Consider the following 27,780-nt stretch of genomic DNA (forward strand, 5'->3'; position numbering starts at 1 on the left):
CTTTTAGCACATTATTCAGAGAGTTATGAAACCAATTGCATAATTTGATGGCAGTGATATAATTGGGAGTTCGCCAAACCGACGTCGCAAAGAAATATATTTCTCCAAGCAGAGGTTGCTTGGGGAAGATTGTGACTGTTTTCTATGTACCGTTTTCTGACAGCCAACTGTCCTGCTTACATTTATGTTAAACTTCGCAGAAGGAAAACATTTTTGCTCTGTTTCTTCTTCTTCTTCTCTGGTAGAATAAGGTCAATGACCTGGACCGGTACCAGACGGCTGTCACCATGGTAACTGATGCTGTAGCAGCCACGCCGTGGTGTTTGATTATATTATTTAGCAAGTTGGAGGACTGGTCGCCATATATTATATAAATGTATTTGAGTAGGAATAAACAGAGCAGTAGTTTATTAGACTAGACCATTTGAAGGTAAACATTATGCACTTACTTTGAAATGTTATCTTTCTAGTGGATACTGGCTTGCTTACAGGCTGAATTGGCTACCGAAAGATCTGATTGGAGATAAGTAAAAAATACTCATTACTCCCTGTGGAAATATACGAGATATCATATCTCCCAGTAGAAATGCGAGACTAGCAAACGGTACCAGATAACCCGTTGGAAAGAGTGAAATAAGGTCACGGCGCCGACATGAAGACAGCTGCGCGGGTTACCGACCCCGTGTGGAACATCTAGGATGCCGGTCTCGGCCCCAGGGACATACGTGTTTTTATTATATGATTATATTTAGGTCACTAGCACAAGTTGCGGCCGTACATGATCTTTGCCCATGTTCGTACATAGAAATGTCGCTATATCTTTGATTGGTTTAGAATTCCATCTTTAAGTTTACAGTCGTCTGCTAGTGGTGGTTTGTCAAAATGTAGAATTGTAACGTTATACGTATACGTTTTTACTGTTGACAGGCAAATTGTGACGGATACGAACTGCATACTTTGACTAAAATCAGCGGGGATATTGCATTTGAGAAGGCAGAATTTGTATTCTTTTCAAAATAAACCAGGTCAATGCACAGCAGTTTAACTGCGAAAAGAAGTAGAAAATATGTAATTCTTGCCGTAATAATATCAAACTATATGATGAAGGTATTCTACCATCTTAGATATGTATGATATTAAGTAGCCTTACATATATCGATAAAGAAAGTCATGGGGATACTGTACCTCATACCTGTAAACAAAATTTGCGTTGCAAAATATGTGAAGATAAAATCGGAAGTACTATCTTTTGCGTGGTTGAAATTTCCTCTTTGATTGTAATCAACAGCCATATCTTCTTCAATCTGATCACTGCCAAATATTTTCATTCCACGAATCAAGGTCACACCCTAAAATGGTTCACGTACAATAATCCTTGGGACGATATACTCACCACTATGAAACACCCGCGCCGCTCCATCAACCAATCGCAGACGAGCGTACAGGAAACCTGATATGCATAGATCCAGGATGTTTCCGGGCCAGCTGCGTCGATTGGTCGCCTCCAATTGGATGCATGCTCCCCGGCATCATCGTGGAGACAGAGGGAGGGGGCAGCAACACGCTTCTCTCAGTTGGTACTCGCAACAGGAGGCAGCCTAGGAGGTAGCCTATCCCTAGATATTCCCCAACGGGCTTGACCAGAGTAGATAAAAACACAGCAGGTTGCATCTTTCGGGCACCATAGGCTATCGTTTGCTTTCACCTACTCCAGGCAATCACGAATTGCTTGCTTGCAATCCTCTATTCGAAGAGCAGGCGCTGTCTAGTCGCTATTACCAGAAGAAGATGCCACGTTCACGCTATCAGCCGATGAGGAAGCAGCAGGATTTCGAGGCCCTGCGGAGCGAGTGCCTGCAGAACGGAGTGCTGTTCGAGGATCCGGACTTCCCCGCGTACGACTCGTCTCTGTACTTCACCCGGCACCATCCCAACCTCAGCAGGCACCAGTTCCAATGGATGAGGCCGCAGGTATGTTTTATGTTTCACAATATCTCCCCATTGATAATTCAATCATTCCGTACGTACGTAGAGTTATGGTACCTTTTCAGCATGCCCAATTACACGATGTATGTACAGAGAGGGTTTCCTAAATCCAATATTGCTAGGTGGAACATACCATCGCGCATATGAAGCTGTCACGCCCACTCACCCGTGCCTTTACGAAAAAGGTCGTCCGGATTAATGAATACATGAACGAAATCTAATTAGCTCAATAGACATGCCCTGGCTTCTGATGTGGGGATTTGCTGAATAAAGTGTAAAAATACATAATGATAGATCAATATGTATGGCAGATCCGGTTGTCTAGTAGTGCTTGGCAATTCTAAGAAATATATATTCACATAGGTAATGTCGAAAGTCAAAGTACACCGCGCGAAGGTTCGAATTTGGCTCTGATGCAAATTGGAGCTAGTACAGCAGTACCAAAGACGAAGCCAAAATGACATCTATGACACTTAATTGATGTACTTTACTACACTGATGTTTTGAAGGTGATGACAATTGAAACGGAATTTACTAACTTACCAACCTGATCTGTATGATTTTGTATAAGGCCATACAACAAGACACTCCCCATACAGAAACGCTTGCAAATCAAACAAAAATACTACAAGCACGTGTACCCATTTCTATGACTATGGGATGCCACAAGTTATCGCTAACCCCGTGTTTTAGCATTATGCCCTACTGCCCTGCACTTAGCACCTTATTAGGGCATCCATAATTGTTTTTGCTGTGCTGAATGTCTTTGAATAGAAGATACTCAGGGGAAGCAATTATCTTGAGAGCCTAGCGGTCGCTCTAAAAATGGGCAATCAGAAAGAACATTCATCAGATAAACATCCTTGCCACATGACGGCTCATACACAGCCTGAGGCTCAACAACGTAAAGGCGAACTAAAATAGAACGGCAGTGGCAGACGATACGTCCAGGCCTTCTTATGATCCATCTCATCAGTTCATCTTACCCGCATTCTCAGCATTGTGTTGGTGCTGAATGATACCAGGGGATGGCTGTAGGGCGGAGTACACGCTCAGTGGTAGTGATGCCCTACTATCGTATCCAGAATCGTGCCTGTCTAGTTCTATGCCTGACTGGGTTAGAGTTGATATCAGGCAAGGTCCTGAATAGGTCTCCACGTATCCAAGAACGTAGATTTGCCCCAGACACGATTCTGGATACGCGTGGACTATCTAGAACCGTGGTTGGGCATAGATAAAGCATGGTTCTGGATACAGCACCTCTCATGAAGGCTTGTTTTGAAGCGTTGCATGTATGCGGAAAGGAGAGCTTGATACTTTGTGAAATCACTACAGACATACACTTGATATAATGTCCTTGGATACAGGCATCGTCCTTCAACTTTTGCATCTATCTAGGCACTTATACACTCATAAAGTTGGTGAAGAACGTGATATTATGTCAATTTGAACTTGTAATATAAATAAACCTACCATTGTTGCATTGTTACATTGTTGCCATTTCAGTGAATTAAGAAATGAATATTTTTTCATGCAACTCGATCTATCAGCCTAGTGACACATGATAGCCTGACGCGTTGTTGACAATGCAAGTTATTATTATCAAGAAAACAAACGGCAGAGGTCTACCATGCTGAGCACAGCACGTGTATGCCGGTGCTGTCAATATAAACATTTATAAACATCGCTATATTTCTTCTGATAATTCCAACAACAGACAAAGCCACACACCATCATTAAATGTACATTATAATTTTAATCCTAAATACGGCCAGACATTTTTACTTTCTGGTATGGAAGTATTGTTTTGGGATGGCTCATCTGTGGGTTTGTTTATCTGTTTGTCTGTACGGAGTAGGTTGACAGCACTTGGGTTTGGGAAGATTGGCAGGCAGGGTGACAGGAGATTCAATAATTCAGAAACTGGCCATGGTGCTTTTAACCACCTATGTGCATGCTGTCTACATTGGTATAATTTAGCATCGTTTTGTTGGCCGTTTGGGAGTACGTAGCTGCCAAAGAGATGGTCAGATAATAACCTTGTTCAGCACTGATTACTCGCATTAGCTTCTTCATCTAACGGCAAATTAGATAACCAAAGATGCAACAGCTTTCAGGGAAAGAGTGGTTCTTGGAAATGTCCTTTTACAAAAAGATTGACTGTTAGAGGACTAAATTAATTACGTTTGGAGAGCACCGCTATTTTGGGCCAATTGATTAGATTAATACCTTGTTATTCGTCGTGCCTGCAAAACAGGAACCCATGTAACCAACAGCTCATCAGATCGGCTACTGTAATACTTGCTGGGTAAGATACAAAATCGAGGTCAAAAGAACTTTATTAGCATGTGGAAGACAATCAAAAGTATGAATTATAGCTAATTAAACAACACATTCATTTGAAACATAATTTTGAAAATCTCAAGAAACAACTATACAATAACAAGCCGTTAAAAGCACAAAGATACAGTATGCGTTTCATGTGGCATCTCGTATAAGGAAGAACTGAACTGAACTGACTGAACATTAAAACACATAAAACATAAGAATACATGTAATCCATACCGAAACATCCGAGATATTTGCTGAAGAGATGTTGCACTTTCATGCTTCAACCTTTCCCTGCCACCTAATATAACCGCGTAACCAATGCAAATTTGGTGTCAAACAGCTACCTATCGGGGAGGAGGTCAAGTTTTATGTGTTGGAACTCCATATACTAGTATAAGCCATTATAATTATTGCGGCCAGGTGTCTGTACGTCTATGTGTAGACACCATAAGCCACAGTTTTTGCAGCGCACTTGTATGATGATGCATATCATTCACACTGCAACCCGTCTTTCTTCATTCTTTTCTTCACACTTGTATCTGCAGGGTTATATGAAATTGAATATTATATCAGGCCTGTTATTTGAATTGAAATGTATACATACCAAAATAGACATTTTCTTGTGACTGCTATGTTGAACCCTGACATTGGACAGTGTAACATTTACTGGAAGGGTTCCAGAACTTCCAGAGTTCCCCATCAAGGACGTATCGGAATCGGTTCACAAATTAAATTAAAACCAAGTTCAATATTTCCTAAAGGCTACGAACAAACTATAATTCCCATGGAATTGATCTAACACCAATTTAGATGAGTGAAAGAAATCGAAAAGCTTCAAAGAGCTAGCGCAGTACAGCGCTTTGGACTTGGTCTGAACTTGTTTCCCACGAGTATCAGAGTCATTTATGACATTGACCCCGACGGCGGACCAGACGACCTTCCACATGGCAATGTGTGACTGTGTGTCACCCGTTTCTGATGTCTTCATTCGTGTGTCCAGAACAAGAATAACTTATGATCCGTTGATGAACAATGAGGATCTTGGCCAGCTAGTGTCTTAGATATGCGAACATTGACAGTGCACGGCTAGTTTCCTATCAGTTTCTATGTATCTGTTGACAACTTGCAATTGAGAGTTTCTGTTGGGATCTGCCGCCTATCTATTTTCATGATAAGTTACGTGAGTGGGCACCATGTTCTCATGGGTTATTTCGATACCACACAACTGAAACAACACAGGCAATCGCAGCAGCGACAAATCTTCAACGTCGCAGGGTGCCCGAGACACATGTTTGTGACACGGGAAAGTCAACAAGTCATAGCGATACAGCATCTGTCGAATTCAAAGTAGACATCATCAAAATGCATAACGGCGAACCCTACATGAGATACATATATCGTTTTTGACAACATATCAGTCTGCAAAGCTCACACTTGTAGATCAAAGACGCAACAAAGAGGCAGAGTTATAACACGATTATTAAATTTAATTTGGCAATAAAGGTATTAATAACAGAATTTGCGCTCACTGCGACATTTCATATCCATTTTCGCTATAGTTTGCAACTTTTAATCTAGTCTCTATGTCCTCTGCCACATCGATAGCTGACATCTGTCATTACCTGATGGCGTCTGCTGTGCTCATCTTGTTTTCTACGATGGTTTTCTCAAAATTATCATCATTGTATTTCGAACGCAACATTGCAAAGCTAAGCTTACCCTATATCACCTAAAATAGCATTTGAAGTCTTGAATCAAGACAAATAAATGAAAACGAATTGGCATTCGACGCAAAAGGACTTATAATCAGGAAAGCCTTTAGTCATAATTGTTGGCAACAAATCATAGATAGACAAAAAATCCTTAGGGGATCTTATCAGATTGAATTAGTTTTTCCCATTAGTTGATTACTTTATTGATTGGCTAATGCAGGTCATGACAGTACAATATGTTTCCGGCAGAACCGTCTTGTTGGATGTTAGACTTAACATTGCATTCCGGTGAGATGTTAAGATACATAAAACACTGCCTCCGTGAATGCTTTTATCAGGTTGGTAAATCACCAAATAAATAGAATCTTTTTACACAACCAAAAGGTTTATTCAGTCGACATTTCGGTGACCGTCTGTCACTTTCCTCAGGGCAAGCCTGACTGGTTCACATTGCACAGCACAGGTTTCATAAAAAAACTACCGTACGTAAAATTAAGTATGGACTATCTTCTACTATTCCCCTTTCTTTGTCAATTCAGAACGAATGTACATTGCGGTAGTCTGTGTTAGACAATCCCTCGCTGTCGGGGGCTGATTGGGCCTCCTCCCCGAAGCGTGTGGCCATATACATCTACCTGGAAAAACATTCCCAGAACTATACCAATAGGAGCTCAGGATTCTTTATCACTGTCAAAAATTTTCAAAAAAATCTCCGGGCTCTTGAAATTCGAAATCGTCTGAAGCACGGCAAGAACTTGACCTCCACTCTGGGACCTGCACCAGGCGTTACTTAATAAGGATGTAAAGGTCCAAGCACACAGGTCTTATCTCTTATCTCTACCAAAGATTGCCAGAATGGTCGCGAGGTCCGGCCGGGTGTGCATGCCTTGCCCTGCGGTGGGTTACTCGGGGTCGACTCGGTCATAAATGTTTTATGGTTAGATAATTCTGTAGATAACATGTTTGATCGGAATGAAACGTGGGTAAATTGAAGGGATTTATATTTTTCTCCCATAATGGAGAAAGCACTGCTGATTCAGCAGCACAAATACCGAGAGTCTAGCACAATTGCTCATTACCTGACGACGATCCACATTTTACGTCAGCAAAGAGGGAGAGTTTGTTAAAACACAGCAGCACCGGCCTTTCTCAACCGGAACGGGGGACGATATCGACTTCCAACGAACTTTGACCCTTTGATGATGTCACAGGTGGATCAAGTCACAGGTCCTGCGCGATTGATTGATTGATTAAAGAAGTCGCTCGATTTGTCCAATTTTCTTAGTAACGGTTTAACTTTAATAAAGCCTAATATATATTTATTAAAGGCATGTATCGTGAGCGATTAGGTCAGATTGCTAAAGAAGACAGTCAGTCGGTCAAAATTGACAAAAATTCCAATTTTTATAGTTAGAGAAAAGTTAACTTTTCCACATACATGTATATGATTCGTATGAAGGCCTAAACGTTACACCGTTTCTGCCCTTGCAGGATATCTGCGACAACCCCCTATTCATCAGCGAGGGCGTGAGTCGGTTTGACGTGGTGCAGGGAGTTGTAGGTACTGTGTTTATGTTTATTTTTATAACGTCGATAGAACTGTTTGCTTTGTTGCGTACAGAAGAGACTGTTCACATATATCCCGTTTCAGTTGTGTGAATATTGATACAGTGGGGAGGAAATATGTAAGCCGTCCTCACGCAACATGAAGAATGTGATTCCTGGTAGATATGACATTTCAGTTTGTGTCCGTTTAAGTATCTAGCATATCAACTTTGCCACGATTATGTGTACCCTACATACTTTAAATAGGTTTAGGTCAGAATGTCGCGAACACGAACGCGTGTCAAAATGATCAATGATGGTCAAAAACATGTTTAACACGTCTGATTTTATTTCAAGAAGCTCTACGATTTGTGATTCAGTTTTAAAGAAAAATGTCGTCTCCTGTATTACAATTCTAAGTAAAAATGCTATCATATAAGAAGAAAGTAAGAGCTTTCCTGTGGTGCGTTTTAATCACAAAGTCTTTCCTGTAGGTGACTGTTGGATGCTGGCAGCAACTGCTGCTTTGACCACACTGCCAGGACTGTTTAAGAGAGTGGTCCCTTCTGGGCAAGGGTTCCAGGAAAAGTAAGTATAAATAAGTCTAATGAAATATAAATAGTTCCCTCGACACTGAGAAATGGATGTATACAAGGCACCTGCGCAATCTCATGATATTACCTCTGTGAGGTTTGTGAGGAACAAAGAATTGGGTGAGTTATCTTGCATGGGAGCGATACCTTGACAGGTGGCATAGCTTATGTCTTTCCTTCTAAAATAAATAGCCGGTGTTGACGGCAAACTAAAATATTGGTGGGCAACCTAGTATTTCGAAGTGTGTCATATGTTGATGACAGCACAGGACAGAAGACAGTGGAGAGCGGTGGAGGCCTGCATCGTCGACAGATGACTACAGCGGCGAAGATGATGATGATATGTTGATGTTGTTTTATTTCAGCTATGCGGGAATATTCCACTTCAAGTTCTGGCGCTACGGGGAGTGGGTTGACGTGGTGGTGGACGACCGGCTCCCGATGGTCATGGACCCGGTCCAGGGCAGGCCCGCCTTCTTCTCTCTCCACTCCGACCAGCAGAACGAGTTCTGGAGCGCCCTGCTGGAGAAGGCGTACGCCAAGTGAGTACGGTTTTTTTCTTCAGGTTGGTAGAGTTTTCTTTTCCACAACCAGTAATGTCTCTCCCCTACTTACGTTTCGATGCCTATCAGACACCTTCATCAGAGCTTCTTTCAGACATTACTGGTTGTGGAAAGGTCTCTCAAAACTCAAATATCCAAGCATGGGTATTGTTGTAACAACATACAAACTAACATTGTTATAGTACTGCCGAATCGGTAGATGAACAGAATTAGGTGTTGAAAACTACAAAGACGTAATTCGTACGGGTATGTCTACGAATAACAAGAGAGCGGAAGGAACAGTGGGGGTCTTGCATGATGGTCATGGATGGAAGTTATCCTTATCATCTGCGTTCACGGTTTTGGAGTTACAGTCACGAAAGTTAGCAGAACGTGACAGTGTTGTTGAAAGGTCATACAACTGAGTTACACACAAAGACGTTTTTAAGGCAATAATCAAAGCAATAATTTTGGCTACGCTTGCCTCTAACATTTGTTTCTAACTCTTAGGGTGCACGGATCATACGAGGCGCTAGAGGGCGGCCACACCTCTGACGCTTTGGTGGATTTCACCGGCGGCGTGACGGAGACGTTCATGCTGGATCCGAACAACGTGCCGCCCAGGTTCTACCAGATCCTGAAGAAGGCGCACGACAGGGGGTCTCTCATGGGCGTTAGCGGCATCAAGGTGAGATTCCAGGGCACCTATTATGGTGCGCTAACCAAACAAAAATAGTAATGACATATGCTATAGTTGACCCTTAGATTAAGGGTACAAAAACGATAAGAAAACGACTCTACGTGGTTTAAATGTGGGCTTTTCAGCGCACCAATTTTCCCCGGTAGCATATCGGCAGAAGGCACAAGGCACTGCGCCTGTAGCCTCTACCAGGCACCGCGGATCGCTGGAAAAAACTAGTACAAACTGGCCGAAATAAAGGATAGTATACCAGGGGAGTTAGCCGGCCAGAGAAAATCCAATTTGCTAGAAACACCCATATAATTCTTCCTTCCTGTTTAGGGCGGTACTGCAGGACTGGAGGCAGTACAGGCTAACGGTCTGGTGCAGCAGCACGCCTACAGCGTCACGGGGTTCGCCGTGGTAAGTAATGGAACTCTACGTACGTACATGTAGCAGTTGTAGTAACAGTAGTTGTTGTTATAGGTGTACATGTAGTTGTTCTAGTAGACTTCGATGGCATCGATTTGCTCCTGAAAGTATTTACTTCCACTGGTATGTAGATCAGACATCTTCTTTACTACTATCTTGTTTCTTGTATCATATTGACGTATGTTTGTTTTGTACGTTGAGTAGTTATGAGGCTAAAACTTTCATTTCCCAGGTTAACGACACCGAGCTGGTCCGGATTAGGAACCCCTGGGGAAAGATCGAGTGGAAGGGACCATGGAGCGACGAGTAAGTACGAACCCGGGCACTTGTGTCGTACGATGGTCGTACGATAGCAAACTAAAGGCATTCTTCGGATAGTCGCAGATGCGTCGTACAAAAGCTATATCCTTAGAGAAAAGACCGTCTCTTAGACATTTGTCGGTCGGTTCTGTCACAGCCTGTTTGAAAATCCTACAGCATCAAATTTACTGACACATATTCGCCCTGTCTGTTCTTGTTACTCCAGATCACCCCAATGGGAAGGTGTGACCGACGAGCGGAAGGAAGAGCTGGGTGTGGTCAAACGGGACGACGGTGAATTCTGGTACGTAGATCATACATCTTGTTTGGCACTCACTGATGCTTCAACACTCTTGTATATGAGAGAATCTGTTATCACTCAAGAAAGACGGAGGGCGCCACAGACTTGACTTTCTGTAACCTCTGATCCACTGCTAACGTATGTGATCTGCATAACGTTATATCACTGAAGCGGTGGGTTGCTCATTCCTCGGCAGCGATTGGAGTGTACAGACAGTCGAAGATCTTGGTAAACTCCAATTTCTTGTGTTGGAAATGACAATTGAAACTTTCTTTATAATCATCTGATTTTTTTTCCTCCAGGATGTCCTTCCAAGATTTCCTGGAGATCTGGAAGACGCTTGAGATCTGTCACCTGGAGCCGTCAGTGGGCGAGGTGGAGCCTGAGTTGGTCGGGTGTAAGAAGTGGAACTCCTCCGAGCGTCACGGGAAGTGGCAGCGGGGCATGACGGCCGGAGGGTGTGCCAACTACAGAAGTAGGTGTCGAAATACTAGCAGCCTTGTTGTATCAAAAACCGTGCTTATCTAATTCTATGCCTGAATTGGTTAAGGTTAGAATCAGGCATGGTTCTGCGTATCCAAGAACATAGATTTTCCCCAGGCACGGTCCTGGACACGCGTGGACTTTTCAGGATCGTGCCTGAACATGGCTCAGGATAGCGCACGGTTGTGGATACAACAGGCACATTTTTTTTGCACTAGCTGCACCGTCAATGCTTGTAACATCGACTACAGTGAATTGTAGTTGTTTGCATTCTACTTAAGAGTACGTACAGCATTATTAGATCACGTTGAAGTGGTAAAATGAGTTACTGACAGAGCTTAGTGCAAGTAGTAGCCAATCAGCACCAAGGACAGTGGCTGCACCGTAAAATCAGCACCAAGGAGAGACATCATGTCGGTCAATCAGGATCAACGTCATTATTAATCTTCGCTTCGCGAAAGGACGCCCAGTGAAAATACGTTTCTGTTTCTATTATTCTATTTCTGTACCAAACTTAATTTGAGACGCTCGTGATTGTTTCGTTTTTTAATTCAAAGCGCCCAGCGTACGACTTGTGCCCCGCCTCGGCCAGCATGTGAGCGATCTCCTTACAGCGCCAGGTGGCCTGGCTTACGGCTTACCATCTAAAACAAACAGACCGCGTTAACGGCAACCTCATAAATTGATGGCCATGGGCGTCAAAGCTTTGGCCAAACTGGGGAAAATACGTATTTTGCACCCTGGTGATATTCATAGTGTATCTTTTGTTACTTCTATTCAGCTAGCACGTTCTGCAGCAACCCGCAGTACGTGGTGAGCGTGGAGGACCCGGATGACGAGGATGATGACGACACGTGTACGGTGGTCTTCAGCCTCATCCAGAAGGACCGCCGCAAACAGAAGCATCTCGGGAAGGCCAACCTGGCAGTGGGCTTCTACATCTACGGAACGGTGCGTGCTGCCACCTAGCGATTTTTAAACGAAACGCAACCGCACGTCGAAAAGCAAGTAAATGTATGACGAACCATGCCAACGCGTCTGTATCCAAGACCGTTCTACATAGCTCTATGCCTGAATGGGTTGGGGTCAGGGTTAGCATCGGGCATGGTTCGTTCATGATAGTCTTCTCGTGTCCAAGAACGTACATTTGCCCCCAGGCATGGTTTTGGATACGCGTGGACTATCCAGAACCGTAACTGAGCATGGTTCCGGATACAGCACGGCTCTGGCTAAATGACGGTTCTGGATAGAGCACGGTTATTAATAAAGAACTGTCCTGGATAGAAGAACGGTTCTGGGCTTTCTAGGCCCCAAACCATGCCTGGACTTAATTAGTTCTAGATAAAGCATGGTTCTGGATAAAGTACCGTTTTGGTTAAAAAACGATTCTTGATAAAGGACGGTTCTGCATACAATACATCTATTCTCTCCAGGCCCCGAACCAGAAGAAGCTAAAGAAGCGAGACGTGTGCACGCGCCGCCCAGCGGCCACCAGCGGGTCCTACATCAACCTGCGGGAGGTGACCAAGCGCGTCAAACTACCTCCAGGAAACTACATCGTCATGCCGTCAACCTTCAAGCCCAACGAGGAGGCCGAGTTTTTGCTGAGGATCTACACAGAGAAACCGAGCACGACCGAGTATGTACAACGGTTTTATATCATCATATTACCTGGGCCGCGATAACGTTCGATATGGGTGTTCCGGACCGTGTGATAACTAGCGGTATTACACGACGTTCTAACGGTTATCACACGGGCTTCTAAATGTTCCATAGAATAAATCGAACCCGTTCCGCTTGCACCAAGTGTACCGCTTCTGAAAATTCGAATACTGGATTGTGGCACATTTTGCATTGAAATGTGTGCTTTCTACGGCGGGTATGACTATGACAAATAAAATACAAGGTGAATTCCGTATCACCCGCGGAAAGGCTGGTAGCTCGGGTGATACGGAATGCACCATGTAGTATTCTATATATTTTAGCCCACGTCAAAGTCATTGACAGATGCAGGTAGTAGCCAATAAGCACCAAGGACAGTGACGGCACCGACAAATCAGCACCAAGGAGAGATACGAGGGGTGATCCAAAAGTTCTCGGCCTCACCTAGAAAATACAGGTCAAACGCGTATTCTTTGGTATAACTGTATACTATGACGTCTTACATCACTGCCCACAAAAATGCAAATTTTTACATTCATTTATTAGCACGTGATGCCCCGTGAAAATGGGGCGGGTGAGGGCAAAATCACAAAATGGCCGCACCAGAAGTGTGTGCTGTGATCAAGTGTATCGATAAAAAGCTATGTCTCTTAGGGAAATCCATAAAGACATGATCAAGTCACTTGGTGATGACTCCCCTTCTTATTTAACCACAAAGAACTGGGTTGCTAGTTCTAAGCGCGTCAAGGAGAGCACAAAAGATGAACATATGTCAGGATGCCACAAATCAGCACCATGGACAATCCAGTTGAGGCCATCCATAACATGGTAGTAAATGACAGATGTGAGACTGTCCAACATGTAGCAGGTTCTTTGGCCTGACTTGTGGTACAGTTCACAATGTGTTGTCAGACATCCTGGGGATGAGCAACCTGTCTGCATGATGGGTGCCTAGAATGTTGTCTGAACATCACACGTTAAACAGGCTGGGCATTTCAAGGAACGAATTCAGTCCATCAGGGCAACTTACTCAAACGATTTGTCACCCAATATGAGACATGGGTTCACCACTTTCACCCCGAATCAAAACAGCAGAGCAAATAATTGACGAAGAACGGTTCCCAGCATCCCAAGCGAGTTTTACCCGTTGAAAGGGTTTTTGCCTCTGTTTTCTGGGACAGTGAGGGGGTAATCATTATTGACTACCTGCAAAAGGGTCAAACCATCAATGGGGTATACTGTGCACCAGAATTGCGGCATTTGAGGGCAACAATCACAGAGAAAAGGGGAGAAAAGCTCCGAGTTGACGCGCTGACAATGCACCTGTCCACACGGCACAGGGGTCAGTGACAGCAGCAAACGAATTTGGCTTTGAAGTCTTACCCCACTCTTCCTAGTCACCTGACCTAGCACCGTGAGCCTTCTACCAGTTTCCTAAACTCAAGTTCCACTTACGTGGTCAACGTTTTGATGGTGATGATGGCGTCATTGATGTGGTTTAGGCATTTTTAAGGGCTTAAGACGAAATATTCTTCCACAAGGGAAAGGAAAGCTGGAACATCACTGGACCAAGTGCATTGAAGTTAGAGGAGACTATGTTAAAAAATAGTGTAAGAAAAATCTTTCTGCCATCACGTTTTTTGGGAGAGGCCGAGAACTTTTGGATCACCCCTCGTATCATGTTGACCAATCAGGATCAACGTTACACAAAGTATCGACGGTTTAAAAAAAATCAAACAAAATGGGATATCAAATCGTAAGGTACAACTCTACATACTGTTTCAAGTTTTAACCATTGTTGTACATTTCATCACTTCACGCTCTGTACTTCTGCTTCACATTCACTTTTGCAAACGTCTCGTCTGTATGCAGTCCATTTCTTCCCACATATTTCGTGCCACCGAGCGGAAGTAGACATGTTTACAATAGAATAGAAGCTCAATGTTACCTCTTTGCTTGTAGCCTGGTGTCCAGTCCATCGTGGTTTGGGCGGGCTTTCGTCAGGGCTGGTAGTAGCTTGCCCCACCCTCAACCCGCCTAGCTAGGCTTAGCATGCCCTAGGCGTTTTGCGCCTTGTAGTAAGCTCCCGGTAGAAGTTTTGCACGGTAGGAGTTTAACCACATTCAAAACTCCTACCGGGAGCTTAGTTGAACTAGGCGGGGAGGACCTTCTACAGGCCCGAAAAAAGTGATAGACTGGACACCAGGTTGCTTCGCTTGCTTTTCTCAGCTTGACTTTACGTTGCTCACTCGCTCACTGTCTGTTTCCACCACGCCATGTCATGTTCCGTTAAAGAGACCAGGACGACTTCTTCGTAGACCGAATCCTTCAGGAGAAGCACCACACGTGAGTGACATCTGAGGGAACACCACTGTCTGTGTCTCCTTCACACAACACGACTAACTTTTGATATAATAAATACTTTGGACGGATGCTTAGCTGTAACGTTACATGCTAGTGACGTGGCCATTGCTTATTCACTCACCAATACTAAAACAGGTCGCATGATTGAGAATATTTTGAAGTGTACCGAATGTTTCTGTTTGTTTGTTTGTTTGTTTGTTCTTTCTCTGTGGATACTTGTTACAAACAGTTGAACAAAAACTGAGCTGCGTGCGTGCTGTGACAACAACCAAAAATTACATGAGCTTTAATAATCAAGAACAACGATCATTTATATAGCAAAGAGCTTCCTTAAATTAAGGATATATGCTCTGTTAGATTCGGCTGACGTATTTTACACAAACGGCTCAAGACCTTTTATTAGCCTCCACTAGGCCTTCTTGGATAACAGAAAGGGAAGAATAATTGGCTAGCTGAGTCAGTCCGTGGGAAGGTTACTGCGCGGGCAAATGAGCTCTATTTTGGCTGACCTGGCCAATTCTTCTCCCTGTTTGGCTGAATTTTACTTAATTTGAACCCGCGGAGTTAGTCTGGTGGAGGCTTACATTTTATGTGATACACACTGAATACGTTTCACCCTTTTTCTTCAGGGATGCTGAACCTGAACAGGTCATCAGGAGAGAACAAACAGTGGAAGTCAAGAAGGTACGACAATCACCGGTTATTCCTAACATTCCTCATGAAATCTGTCCGTACGCCTAGGGCCGAATGTGTACCTGTACAACTCAGTATATCTAACAGTTATCTATACTTCAGGTTAGAGTCTCAGATCCGGTAGAATGCGATCCCGTAGAAAGCGATTCTACCAGTAGAGATCCCGATTGGAGTCTCTGTCAACAGAAACTCCGATCCGATTGGGATCTCTACAGAACGGAGTCTCTACCCTGACATCTACCCACACACATATACCTTCCTACGTACCTATCTATCTGTTAGAGTTTTACAGAGCAACATCTGGGAGCTTTTGAACACGGGTCGCTAGTAAGCTTGTAGTAGTAGTAGTAGTTTCACAGTCTGCACAGGCAGCACGCCACTAACTATATATATATCGTTAGCTCTTAGTCTCTTCTACATCCCAACGCGTGCGCAAGAGTAGCTGTACTCAGCACTAGTGTCTGGTGACACTAGCCGCTTTCCGAAGCCTGGTAGAGGCTAGGAAACTAGTAGCCGACCAGCGTTGTGCTCCATGATGCGATTACCCTGAGTGCCAAACTCCGCGGGCTTCAGTGCGCAATACTATACCGGCCTCCCCTACAATTAATTACCTACGCGATAACTTCCCTCGGGCTCAGCATTGCTCTTGGCTACCGAAAGAACCCGGCTAACGGCCCGATACTAGTCTGGCACCCAGGGTATAATGCGATTGAGTTTTGACTTTCTTTCTTCCCTGATGCTCGACCCCAGCCGGAGGAGCCGGTTGAGCCGGTTGAACCGGTTGAGGGGGGAGAAGACGAAAAAGAAGCAGTGGAAGAAAAGGTACAGAAGTGGTGCAAACTGTTGCTTCTGGCAAAAAACCAATCCATCTGTACACGGCTTCGTTCAATGTGCCCACTGTGTCGTCATCGTCGTATTCGTCATCGATGTCAAAGGTCATTGGTTATAAACGCGCAGACCAACCGTGACGCCCTATTTTCATATTTTCATTTTGAATAACTGATATCATTTTCGTCAGCAAAAAGTACGGAAAAAATAACAGGTGGCATAATGACCTTTGACTCGTCCACATTTCGCGCTTGCGTATTGTAGTGTCTTATCCATTCGGTTCTGGCTAGCGACATTTTACAACTAGGCTTCAGAAACGATTGGAGAGAGTAGCAATTGGGAAAATAGACAGACATCATGCCAGGGGTGTTGGTTCGCGAAAGGAGTACAGTTTGCCTTACCCGAACTGTACTCCTTTTAGCGGACCAACTTCTTGGCCAATTTCTACTCACTCCAGCTGCTTATGAAGCCTGGTAGAGGCTAGCGACATTTTAATAGCAGCGTTGCGTTGTCATGCACATATAAAAGTCGATGGAGGCTTACTAACTAGTGATTGAAACATCATCACCTTGTGCCTGTTTACAGCTAGTAATACGCATTAAGCGGTTGTTGTGTAATAATATTTTGATTTTAGGTGTCTAGATCTAGGCGCACTGACCTCGTCAAAAGCACGCAAACACGTAAACTAGCTTCACTTTGTCGTCGCACCGATTCTAGCTACCTCCCAACTTTCCTCCTACGAAACATACATGGGCCTTGTCCAGTGCCTGGGTAGGGTATAGTACACTATAGGATACGGCCTTCAAAATGTGGCAACAGCCCATTTCTACCTTAAATTCTGGTTCACCGCGCGCTCAGAAGCTAGGTGTTACTGGTTTACTGTGCACTGAAGCTGGTAAGCTAATAAGTGCGACAGTGAACCAGTCATATGTGCTGTGATGAAGATGACAGACGGTCATCGAAAAGTCGACTCTTGTCAAACATGTGGTTGTGAATAAAAGACGAAGAATATTCAATCATTCACCAACCTAACGCATTTCCTTCCTGTGTTTAACACTTCTGTATCGTTTTGTGACGACAGCCCACTCCAGTCCTGGTGGGAGAGAAAGAGGACAGAGTCCGGAAGGCGTTTGAGGTCATCGCAAGCATGAGTGGAGAAGAGGAGGTACTGGGCCGATTGTGAATGTCCATCACGAACTGCGCGAAACGTTGGATTTACCAATGGTAGTAAATGTCTGTAAATGCCGGTAATATTTACATTGTAAAAATTGCTGGGCTTGACAATGGAAGTAAATAAAATGGCTTAGCAATGGTTGCAAATGATATTACCGGACTTGAATTTTATTTACTACCAATGTACAAGTACAAATCCAACGTTTCGTGCTGTGTCACAATAAGAAGTTCGACCAATGATAGCATGGCAATCAGCGTTTCGACCATGGCCAATAAGACTGCATCTGAGTCATATCTATTTGCATCCTTATTTTGCATTTCTCCGTTTTGTCGGAGGTGGGTGGAGCAATAGGCACCCATGTAGTTACAAGTGCATGATATTGCAATCGCATCGTTTGTTTTGTTTTGTTTGAATCTAACTAGACGCTCATCTATGAGCAGAAGACATTATTCCTAGAGCTTGAACTTCGTAAACAAAAATACACACTTTTTTTCTGTAGGTGGAGCCGGCAGTTGATACTTATGAACTGAAGAGCGTCATAGATGTGTACTTCAAGGGTAAATACTTGTACCGCCTCTTTTGAATTGTAATTTGAATAGAGGATGCTACCGTGTTAGTATTTCCAGTTTTCAAAGGTTGTAGAAAATACCACAATCTCCTCTAAAAGAAATATACCATGTGTCAATTGTTGCTGCTTTAAAACGCAATCCTGTAACCAATGTGGGTTTCTAATATATGATATTGATAAACAGTTAACGTTACCAACGAGACGGTGGATGCCACAGATTATCTACTATATTTCACCCACTGAATTGACGTCATAGAGGCGGTAGCTTCATATGCATTCCTTGACGAAAACTGGTGTCCTACCGTCATTAGTGTTGGCCACTGCAGTGTGGAAAATTTAATAGTTTTTTTAACGAAAATGATATTTTGTTTTCCACAGACCCCAGCTTCACACTAGACGTCTGCAGGGACATGGTCATGATGTACGACGTATCCTTTGTAGTGGAAACAATAAAAAGTAGTTTTAGACAGTAGTTGGCATAGTAGTTTACTCTGTTGTATTAGTACTTACTTTTATCCGTCCCTACACTTAAATGGTATGAACAAAATAGGGAATATGATATTATGAATATCAGTTTTATTCACATTGCTTTTCTAGGTAATGATTATGAAATATTGATTACTAATGAGACTTGCTTGGCATTTATCGTCATTGGTATGTCCCACTTTTCATGCAGCTAGTGACGTTCGCCATCATACATAATACATGCATTTGTATTTTAATGAGTTTGAGTTTTATGAGTATTCGCAGAAACCTTCTTTGATCTGCACTTACAACACCAAGAGTAGAGTTGAAACCTTAACTCTACTCAGGCAGACGGCTCTGGGAAGATTGAATACAACGAGTTCAAGGAACTTTGGAATGACATCTGTGGCTGGATGGTACGTGACACTTAACCAAAACTTTGAACGTCAATTTTGCTGTTCAGTTCAGATTTGGCTTCGCAACACAAAATTCTTCCCGAAGGTCTGAAACCTTTTTGTTTATGCTCTTTATCATGTAACTTATTTCAGGCTACCTTCAACAAGAGCGACACGAACAGGAACGGCAAGCTGGAGTCCTACGAGCTGAGAGAGGCGCTCAGGGAAGTTTGCGGTAGGACAAAAAACTTCATACTATTTCTATTAGTTGTATATTATACGACTCTTCATCTAATAAATAAAGCGCATGGAAGGTGGCGAGGCAGGCATTTCTCTTGTCTCCACCAGACACTTTTGCAGGCTAAATATGTAGTAGTTATATAGTTTGTACTATACCTGTAAAATTGGACCTTCTATAGCCGGTCAACTCCCTTTACCAATTACAATTTAGGCCGCGATCTCTACTATATATATATGTATACAGCCTACAAAGGAGTCTGGTGGAGACTAGCGTTTCTCATTGTATGAGAATGAATTTTCCATCCGGAAGTGTGTAATTATCAGTAAGTAACAGGTGTTTGCCCCTCCCACAGGCGTGTCGATAGACGGGCAGCTGGCCGCTAAGGTTATCCGGCGTTACGCGGACCAGGACAACACCATCTCAGCAGCCAGCTTCTGGAGGATAGCCATCAGGCTCAAGGCCTTCTTCGGTACGAAATACCTGAACATTCTGTATTGTATGTGATACCGTAATATTGTGTAAAGTTTGTTAGTCGTCCTTTGTATACCCAGCATTGCCTGAAAAACAGGTGGTACAGGAACTGTTAACCAAATTTCACAAGCCTTCGAAGTTTGCAGAGTGCAGCTCAGTCCACAAGATTGTAATATGTGTAGCAGTAGTAGTACTAGTATTAGTACCAATATAGCGTTATTTCTAATATTTGTAACAACAGTAGTGTCTTCTTTTAGTAACTTATAACTTTTGCTTGTGTTGCAGATTCTCCGGCTCTCGCTGGAATGAAAGGACGTCCAGTAAGTGCACTGAAAATTACAGAAGAAACTTATGACATCTAACAAAATTGGACATATGCTAAATACCATTTGCATGGACAGCACTTTTTTACTGATTAATGGATCATTTTTTTCAGAGCTTAACAAACATCATACCTGTAATAATTTTGTTAAGAATTTTGTAGGTCCGATCACAACGCTAACGCACCGAATTCGACACAGGTGCATGCAGTATCCAATAAAACTACACTTAAGACAGCCGCTCTTTTAAAGGTAACTTCTCATTGACTTTTTCGTAAGCATTTGCATCCAAAAGTAGAAAATCGCCCATTTCTTCTTCGAGTCTTTCATATAGCTTCGTATCACACAAAGATCACTGATATCAAAGATAACGCTTAGATGTGTGTATTGCTTGTTTTTAAACCTGCTCGCTCATTTGCATAATGCGTTCCATGGCCATTTTATCAATACCACTACGACAAAAGTCAGGTTGACTGCAAGAAACAGTGATATTGTTGCTCCCGAAAATGACTTTGAGAGAAATGAGTTTTTCTATGACGTTGTATCTGTTTTGTTGGCTTTCTTGTTTAACATCAATTTTTCATATATTCCTTCTTTTTACGTGTTCAGGAGGAGGTGCACATTCTTCTGGGGATGTTTCTGTAAAGAAGATTTCCTTCGTCAGACCTTAGCAAGACCTTATACCTCAAGACAAATGTAAGGGAAGGCGTCTACAATATATTGTCTTAAAGCTGACGGGCGTACACGGAAGCGTATTCAGAACCTGTCTTGGCAACAGACGATCGAAGGAGGAGGTTTTACATCATCATCAATATGGCGGAGTATCTTCCTGGCACGTAGGCTAGCTGTCCTTGGTTTAACCAAACGTTACCGTGTTGCCAATCAGACTTTAGGCATTGCAGCCGTGTATCGCTGTATGTAGTTTGAAAGATTTTCAAAGTTCTGTTTCTCTTCTATGGTACTCATCCTACTCTGTACTGCTATTATATAATAACGTATATGATGTTGTACTTAGTATACTGTAGTCTAGTCAATGAAGGTTTTATGTATTTATGGGGTTACGTTCTGACTACTTATAATTACGCACCAAGTATTATCTTCTTGTACACCATATACTGATGAATGAATCTTTTATGTACTCCTTTGGGTTGCTTTGATTAAGATATATAAACTTAATATCTCGTAAGTTTAGTTATATTCGTTTTGTATGGATACCTATAATATCAGACATGAATCATAGGATAGGAACAGTTTAAGATGATATCCTCGACTGTTTTTGGATTCTGCTATCAATATTTACAGCTCTACTTTGCTAAAATGAACATAGCAACATCTATCTATCTACGGTATCTATCAATCTATGCTTTCTCTCTCTCTCTCTCTCTCTCTCTCTCTCTCTCTCTCTCTCTCTCTCTCTCTCTCTCATATACATACAAACGCCAAATGTAGCTCTTTCGTCGATTTGCACCAAAGCAACTTTTCTAAACCGTGACATTTTCAGTAACAAATATGTACAGCAGACAGAGAACTGATCCATGTTACTTACTCAACTTTTCTACGACTACGTCTTACTGTTACGAAATATCTACTAGAGAGATAAAACAGGTTTCGCTACGCAAACCTGTAATAAAATACTATCAAATTTGATATGTTCTTCCAGTGTTTTTGTCATTATCTAATGTAAAATACAAAATACCTTTCTTACTTCCTGCTCAATGTTACAAACGCGTGGTTCCCAGTTTCTAATGCTTCGCCCCTTAGGCGTCGCCAAAAAAACACCCGTCTTATACGAACTAGGCACTGCAGTGCACACAAATTCCGCTAGGACTGATAATGTCGTTCGCATGCTGCATTTGAATCTTGAACTGCGACACAACACCGGTTGCATAGCGTAGTCACCGCCACAATTTTCTAACCCTAGTAATATTACTGACGTTTCAACATTATTCTACAATTCTGTGACATGACCATCTCCCGTTGAACCTCATTGCCCTCTCACATACATACCCAATCAAAACATGACATGGACGACCTTTGACCCTTTAAGTATAAAAGCATACACTGACAGCGATACGGGAAGACAAACAACAGTAACACTCACACGCCCAACAACATGGCAATGTTTCGAGTAGTCGCGATTAATTCATCGCTGTATATTTGTGACATACGGAACCTTCTATATTCCCTATAATGACATCCAGTTCCTCCTTTAAATTGTTAAAAGGCCCTTACAAAACATTTCCAAAATCAAAACCAGCTGGTTTGAGTCAAATTCTGGGGGCAACACAACCAAGCGACTTCCCAATAGAATGCTTACATATTTTTAATGCTACTAAAAGAGAGAACTAGGCAGATAAATAATTAAGTTTCCAGTGATGCCATATTTGCTGTTATCGTCACATTCTTTATATCAGTAATGTATCGTCCCGCCGGCAGGGTGTCCCTAGTGGGCCGGTCTGAATACTTGATGACCCGATAATAACTGCGTGCACAGCGCGACTGCCCAATCACCTTGTCTAAAAGCCCGGGGCAGTGCTGCAGTGTACAGTGTACAAGCACGATAACCCACAACACCACCCGTGTGACACAACCCTGCATACCAAGTACCTGCCCTGCCCACACACCCTTTAACCCGTCAGCAGCGTCATTCAGTCGGAAGTCACCGATCGGGTTCGCCAGTGCAGGACGGACGTGCAGACAAGGTCGCCCTGCCCTCGTGTGTGTGTGTGTGTGCCCACCCTCCCATATTCCTCTCTCCAGCCAGATTATACCTGCGTTTGGTAGTCTAAAACACACACTCGCGGTATAACGCTATAAACCTCGCACCAAGATGGCTACGCCGGAGGAAGCGGTGCCCTACAAGGGCCAGGTTTACGAAGAGATCAAGTCGGAGAACCAGGGCGGGCTGTGGGAGGATCCCGAGTTCCCAGCAGAGGACCAGTCTCTCTACTTCAGCAACCACGAGAATCTACAGCGGTACAACTTCAAGTGGATGCGTCCAGGGGTATGTACTAGGTGTTACGTACCTAAAAACTACGCAGATGTTTACCATGAAACCGTATACCGGGACTAGGGTGGGAGGGCGTCTGGTCGTAATACTTTACCTGAGCAGACACTAGCACTAAATCACCTTTCCAAAATGACAAGCGTGACGAAAGGGGGAGGGCAATATGACCGTCACAAGTCAACTGATCTAGTCTATTACGGCTCATATTGTAGACTGTTGATACAATAAATAGCTTCGTGCCGCATCCGAAATCAGTATGTGCCTCTGCAATATAGCACGGTACATGTGTAACGTTACGTTATCTGTTCTTAGATGTTTAATGCTTGGGGCATATTGTTTAGGAGAGGGCGTGTACGTGTTCAAGACACAGACAAACACTGATCGTCTTCCTGGCCGATATCGGATACCATCATGAGCCTTTTTAATATGTATGCACAAGCGTTTGCTTTCGAATTGATTTCTTCAAACGCCGCAATACGCCTTGAACCGATGGTATATTGATATATTGACCGCAGTATGCCTGGCCGTTTTGAAAACACTCCAAAAACTACATTTGTTCCCCGGATTACACACCAAATGCAAACTCTCACCGGAACCAAATAAATTGATTCAACTTCTAGAGTAGTCTAGGTAATCTGTTTGATTGTCTAAGCTTTAGAAAGTAACCATGATATCGTTCATCTAAAAGCCTCAGTGTTGTCTGCAGTGTATATTCAAGTGATGGAACATCATGCGCAGATTTACAAGCAGTAAAACTTGGCCTAAGAGGCAGAATAATTGGCCAGGGAGTTTAGCCACCGTAGAGTTGGAAAGGTTTTGATAAACCTTCCCAGGTCAATTATGCTTCCCATTTTTTACCGAATTCTACGATCTGTACCCCCATAGGAAGGCCTGGAGGAGACTAGTAATACTTTTTGACGATTAGGATGACCACACCACTTCATAACAGCCTTTTACCAAGGCGTGAAGGCTTTCATTAAAGTTTCAAAGACTTTTACATATACAATTGCAGCATGGAGAGGGATTTCTAGCAGAGCATATCGCGGATTTTCCGGCTCCTGTTGCGTGCATTAATGATGTGGGCGTCTCCCTGTAACTTTTGTCGGCCCTGAACCGTGCTATGTGGGTGTGTGGTGGTGTGACTAGTGTCACGTGCTAAGTACTGTACCACACAAAATGTTTAATAAACACAGAACAACTGACTAAAAACCCCATATAAGCTATGTGATAAGCGCTGATGAGAATTCCTGAAAATTCAGAGAAATTTTGGAGCTTTCTCCGCCTCACTAAAGACCTCAGTGGTGTCAGTAAAGTTGGGGTCACCGCCTGTATATTCTTTTGTCGACCGATGAACCAGAAATGTGCCCAGCTACGCCATGACAGACAAGTCAGGTCGTGTAGGGTCATTTTATACATGTTATAATTGCCCTATAGAGCTTGTAATTCACAACTTTATAACATATAGTAGTAAGAGGTCGTCTTTTCACCCGTGTGTACAGTATGTGTGGGTGGGCGTATACGTCGCTGTTATGTGTCAAGTGCGTTCTGTGTTTCAGTGGGGGGCAGACAAGTTTTCCGTGACTCATTCGAGTGGTTGGGCCATTTGCTTGTTTTTTTGCGAGGTGCATTCTACGGCCTGCCAGTTTCATGTTAGCCAAAGGGTGGGGTTAACATTATTATTTGTTTTTCGTTGTCAGAAACGATTGTGGCTCTCAGAACTTGAAAAATTCACAAACATCCCTCCACAATCGTCTACATGTGTGTGAATAACGCATCGGCGACGTAATTAGTGAGGACAAGAGAAATTACAGCTTGGCGCCTTGGGACCCTGTGGTGATTTAATAAATGTTTTTCTACTCTGTTTTACGTTGACGCAACCTTTTTTGTGTTCATTTCGGCACGATGTTTGCTTCCGTATATGCTATGTAGACTAGATTTGTGCCCAGGCCTGTTTTTTGAAACGCTGTCCAGACCCATTTTAATTGGATACAGTGTCGCTTTCGGAGGTGGGCGTGGTCCTTTTTTGCGGGAGGTGGAAGGTCAAAGGTACTTCATGACGTCATACAAAGACGCTGGTAGACAGCACTCGACCTTTTGCTTGACCTTTTGTGTTCCATGATGCCCTTAAGGTTATCATTTGACCTCTACCACCTCCAAAGGGAAGAGGGAGGGGTTATTTAAAAGAATCTGCGTGTCGGATACATTTTTGGCACCAACCTGTTTGTGGCATTCGTAATAAGTAACGGTGTATATTCGTATAACCATTGTACTACCCTTCCTTCCTGTGGTAAAATGGTGTTGTGTTACGTAAAATATAAATCAGACAACCCTAGAATTAGTACAGCAAAATAGCCGCTGTGACAAAGATGGATATCGCCCCAACGAAAGAGTGAGGAGGATAGACAACGTGTTTATTTTGATACAGGCAATGAAGATGTTACTAGTAATTTAAAGCCAATGACACATACAAGTGTTTGAGTTACATGTACAAAATGCACCGTACATCGCATACAACATTCTGTACATGCACTAGGGAACGGGTAGCTATTTCTAGTGCGGAGTATTTGCCGTTTGGCTGGGTAATGTTGACTGAGCCGCTCTCATTGTGCCTGACTTGTTTTCAAACAGAACTGTGCATCAGACTGTAACAGCAGTCTGGGGAGGGTTTGCCCAGGTGTTTTCGTACCTTTGACTATACGTTACGGTGCGGGAACATTTTGATGTCGCAGGGTTTTCAAGCAGGCTGTAGCTGAACCAAGCACCGAGGAGGACCGAGGACAGTCTTTTCCGTGACAAGGCAGCTTTTTTTTTTCAGAATACGTGCATGACTATCAGTCTTGCAAGAATGCATACAGTTTGCGATCGTACGACCAAAGACTATGTATACATGTATATTATAATGTCCTTGGGACGACGTATGTGATGACCGGACCCTAACATTACTACTACTACCACTTCTAGTTCTAGTTCTATACAATACTAAGCAATACCCCTCGCGGGGTCTAATGCTTAGGGAAGTGGTCGTTCCCAGCGTGACCGGTGGTGGTGGTGAGGAAAAAATAACAACAAACAAATAATAACAAAAACAAGTGCAATAACTATGTACAAAGGTCATGGCTGGGGATTGGCCACATTCCTACAGCTGGGTACTAGGGAAGCTACCACTACTACATTTAATTGTTTAAAAACATTGCTACGGACTCTAATATAGTGATTGCAACCTGTATGGCGTTGTCATCGTGATAGTGTGCTTTAGGCGTTAGATCTTGTGTCTCATGAGTATTTTCAAGGATCCGATCCACTGTGGATCCGATCGGAACCTTCCGTTCTAGAGAAACCCGCCAAGTATCGACCAATCTGCGGCATACCGGCATGGGCTCGCGCCATGGATACAGACATTTTTAACCTACGTACACGTATATGAATAAATCAACATGTTGAGTTTTACGTTGAAGGTGGGAATTTGCCTAAGGTCGATCTCCTATATTGTTGCTGACCCTTTTTCCAAAGACAGGTATACATCGTGGCCATTCGTGGGATAAGAGGATTGCATGTTGTATACAGATGACCCGTTCCTTCCGGATTAGATAACGCCGGATTTCCACAACAGATACCATGAATGATCCCCTTACTGTAAGATTAGGGCTGTTACAGCCATGCCGTGTTTACTTTATAGTTGTGTAATTACCACTCTAGGTTTTTAGTGCACAACGGGGATCTATTTGTTGAGATCCTTTGCCAGATTATAAACAGATCGTTGACCTATTTCTTTGCCCATTACGTGCCGGATATGTCATGCTCCCAAAAGGCGAAACAGCTGTGGAAGGAACATAAAAAGAATATCCAGGCGATTCTGTACCGGATCAAGGAGGATAAATACCTCCTTGATCGGATGTGGTTGAAGCAGAGCTTTAGATGTTAAACTTAGGCTTATTTTGACGTTTAAATTTAGAGCGTTTGACGTGCTTTAGGCGTTTTAATCGGGAATTTGATACAACCGTAGCTGCCAATGATACTGTTTTCCAGATATTATCATTGACAGACTCGGATTCAAGACAAAAAGCACTATTAGTACATCCACGAAAAGTGTTTGATGCTACTTGAAACGTCTGGTGCTATTCTGTCCTATCGCATGTCAGCGATAACGCTGTAAATCCTGGCATCCAAACCATCAAGTATATGACTTAATTATTAGGCTTTTGTGATGGTGGTTTGGGTGGCATTGTCGATCCACATATCATGTAATACAACTTAGTTCTGTATCCTTCTCTTTCAGCTTTAAAATGCTTGCTAGCTCTAACTAGCCACGGATTTATACAATCGTTTTATTGTTCCATACAAACCTAATAAACGTACATTGGCAGGGAAATGCACAGTGTGTTTTCTCTGACGTTTGTTCCAACAGTCGTGTTTCACACGAACCCACAAAATTTAACGTGTGACGTCACATGTCTTTCTACATCTGTGACACCACAGCTTCACAGTCCTTTGATTGGAAACTACCGAACCGTCCTGCCTGCGAAGCTGATGTGCTACTCCGAATGGCGGCTCTACGGATAGTGGTACAATATGGTAAATGTGGGTAAATAAACACGTACAGGTGTTTGCACGCACCGATGGGCGTTACTGAGAAGCCCGGGCCCGCCGATGCGACCCGGAGTTGTTTTCCTAGTAGCCTGAGGCCGAGT

The 27,780-nt window shown here is 43.2% G+C and overlaps 1 protein-coding gene across 1 annotated transcript in view; it reads left to right on the plus strand.

Annotated features, from left to right (window-relative positions):
- Window positions 1-7,522: 7,522 nt before the first annotated feature.
- Window positions 7,523-27,780, plus strand: part of LOC109471573 — a 45,404-nt gene continuing 25,146 nt past the window's right edge. Inside the window, exons 1-19 of the mRNA XM_019770923.1 lie at window positions 7,523-7,590; window positions 8,069-8,162; window positions 8,533-8,709; window positions 9,220-9,397; window positions 9,731-9,811; window positions 10,053-10,126; window positions 10,347-10,424; window positions 10,724-10,896; window positions 11,686-11,855; window positions 12,338-12,543; window positions 14,862-14,912; window positions 15,560-15,614; window positions 16,374-16,445; window positions 17,533-17,616; window positions 18,125-18,182; window positions 18,572-18,621; window positions 19,006-19,074; window positions 19,207-19,305; window positions 22,904-23,089. Of these exons, the coding sequence (XP_019626482.1) occupies window positions 8,080-8,162; window positions 8,533-8,709; window positions 9,220-9,397; window positions 9,731-9,811; window positions 10,053-10,126; window positions 10,347-10,424; window positions 10,724-10,896; window positions 11,686-11,855; window positions 12,338-12,543; window positions 14,862-14,912; window positions 15,560-15,614; window positions 16,374-16,445; window positions 17,533-17,616; window positions 18,125-18,182; window positions 18,572-18,621; window positions 19,006-19,074; window positions 19,207-19,305; window positions 22,904-23,089 (1,944 nt within the window). The 5' untranslated portion in view covers window positions 7,523-7,590; window positions 8,069-8,079. The remainder of the gene's footprint in view (window positions 7,591-8,068; window positions 8,163-8,532; window positions 8,710-9,219; window positions 9,398-9,730; window positions 9,812-10,052; window positions 10,127-10,346; window positions 10,425-10,723; window positions 10,897-11,685; window positions 11,856-12,337; window positions 12,544-14,861; window positions 14,913-15,559; window positions 15,615-16,373; window positions 16,446-17,532; window positions 17,617-18,124; window positions 18,183-18,571; window positions 18,622-19,005; window positions 19,075-19,206; window positions 19,306-22,903; window positions 23,090-27,780) is intronic.

This window comes from Branchiostoma belcheri, unplaced genomic scaffold (assembly GCF_001625305.1).
Source record: "Branchiostoma belcheri isolate BF01 breed outbred unplaced genomic scaffold, Haploidv18h27 scaffold25, whole genome shotgun sequence".
NCBI lineage: Eukaryota > Metazoa > Chordata > Leptocardii > Amphioxiformes > Branchiostomatidae > Branchiostoma > Branchiostoma belcheri.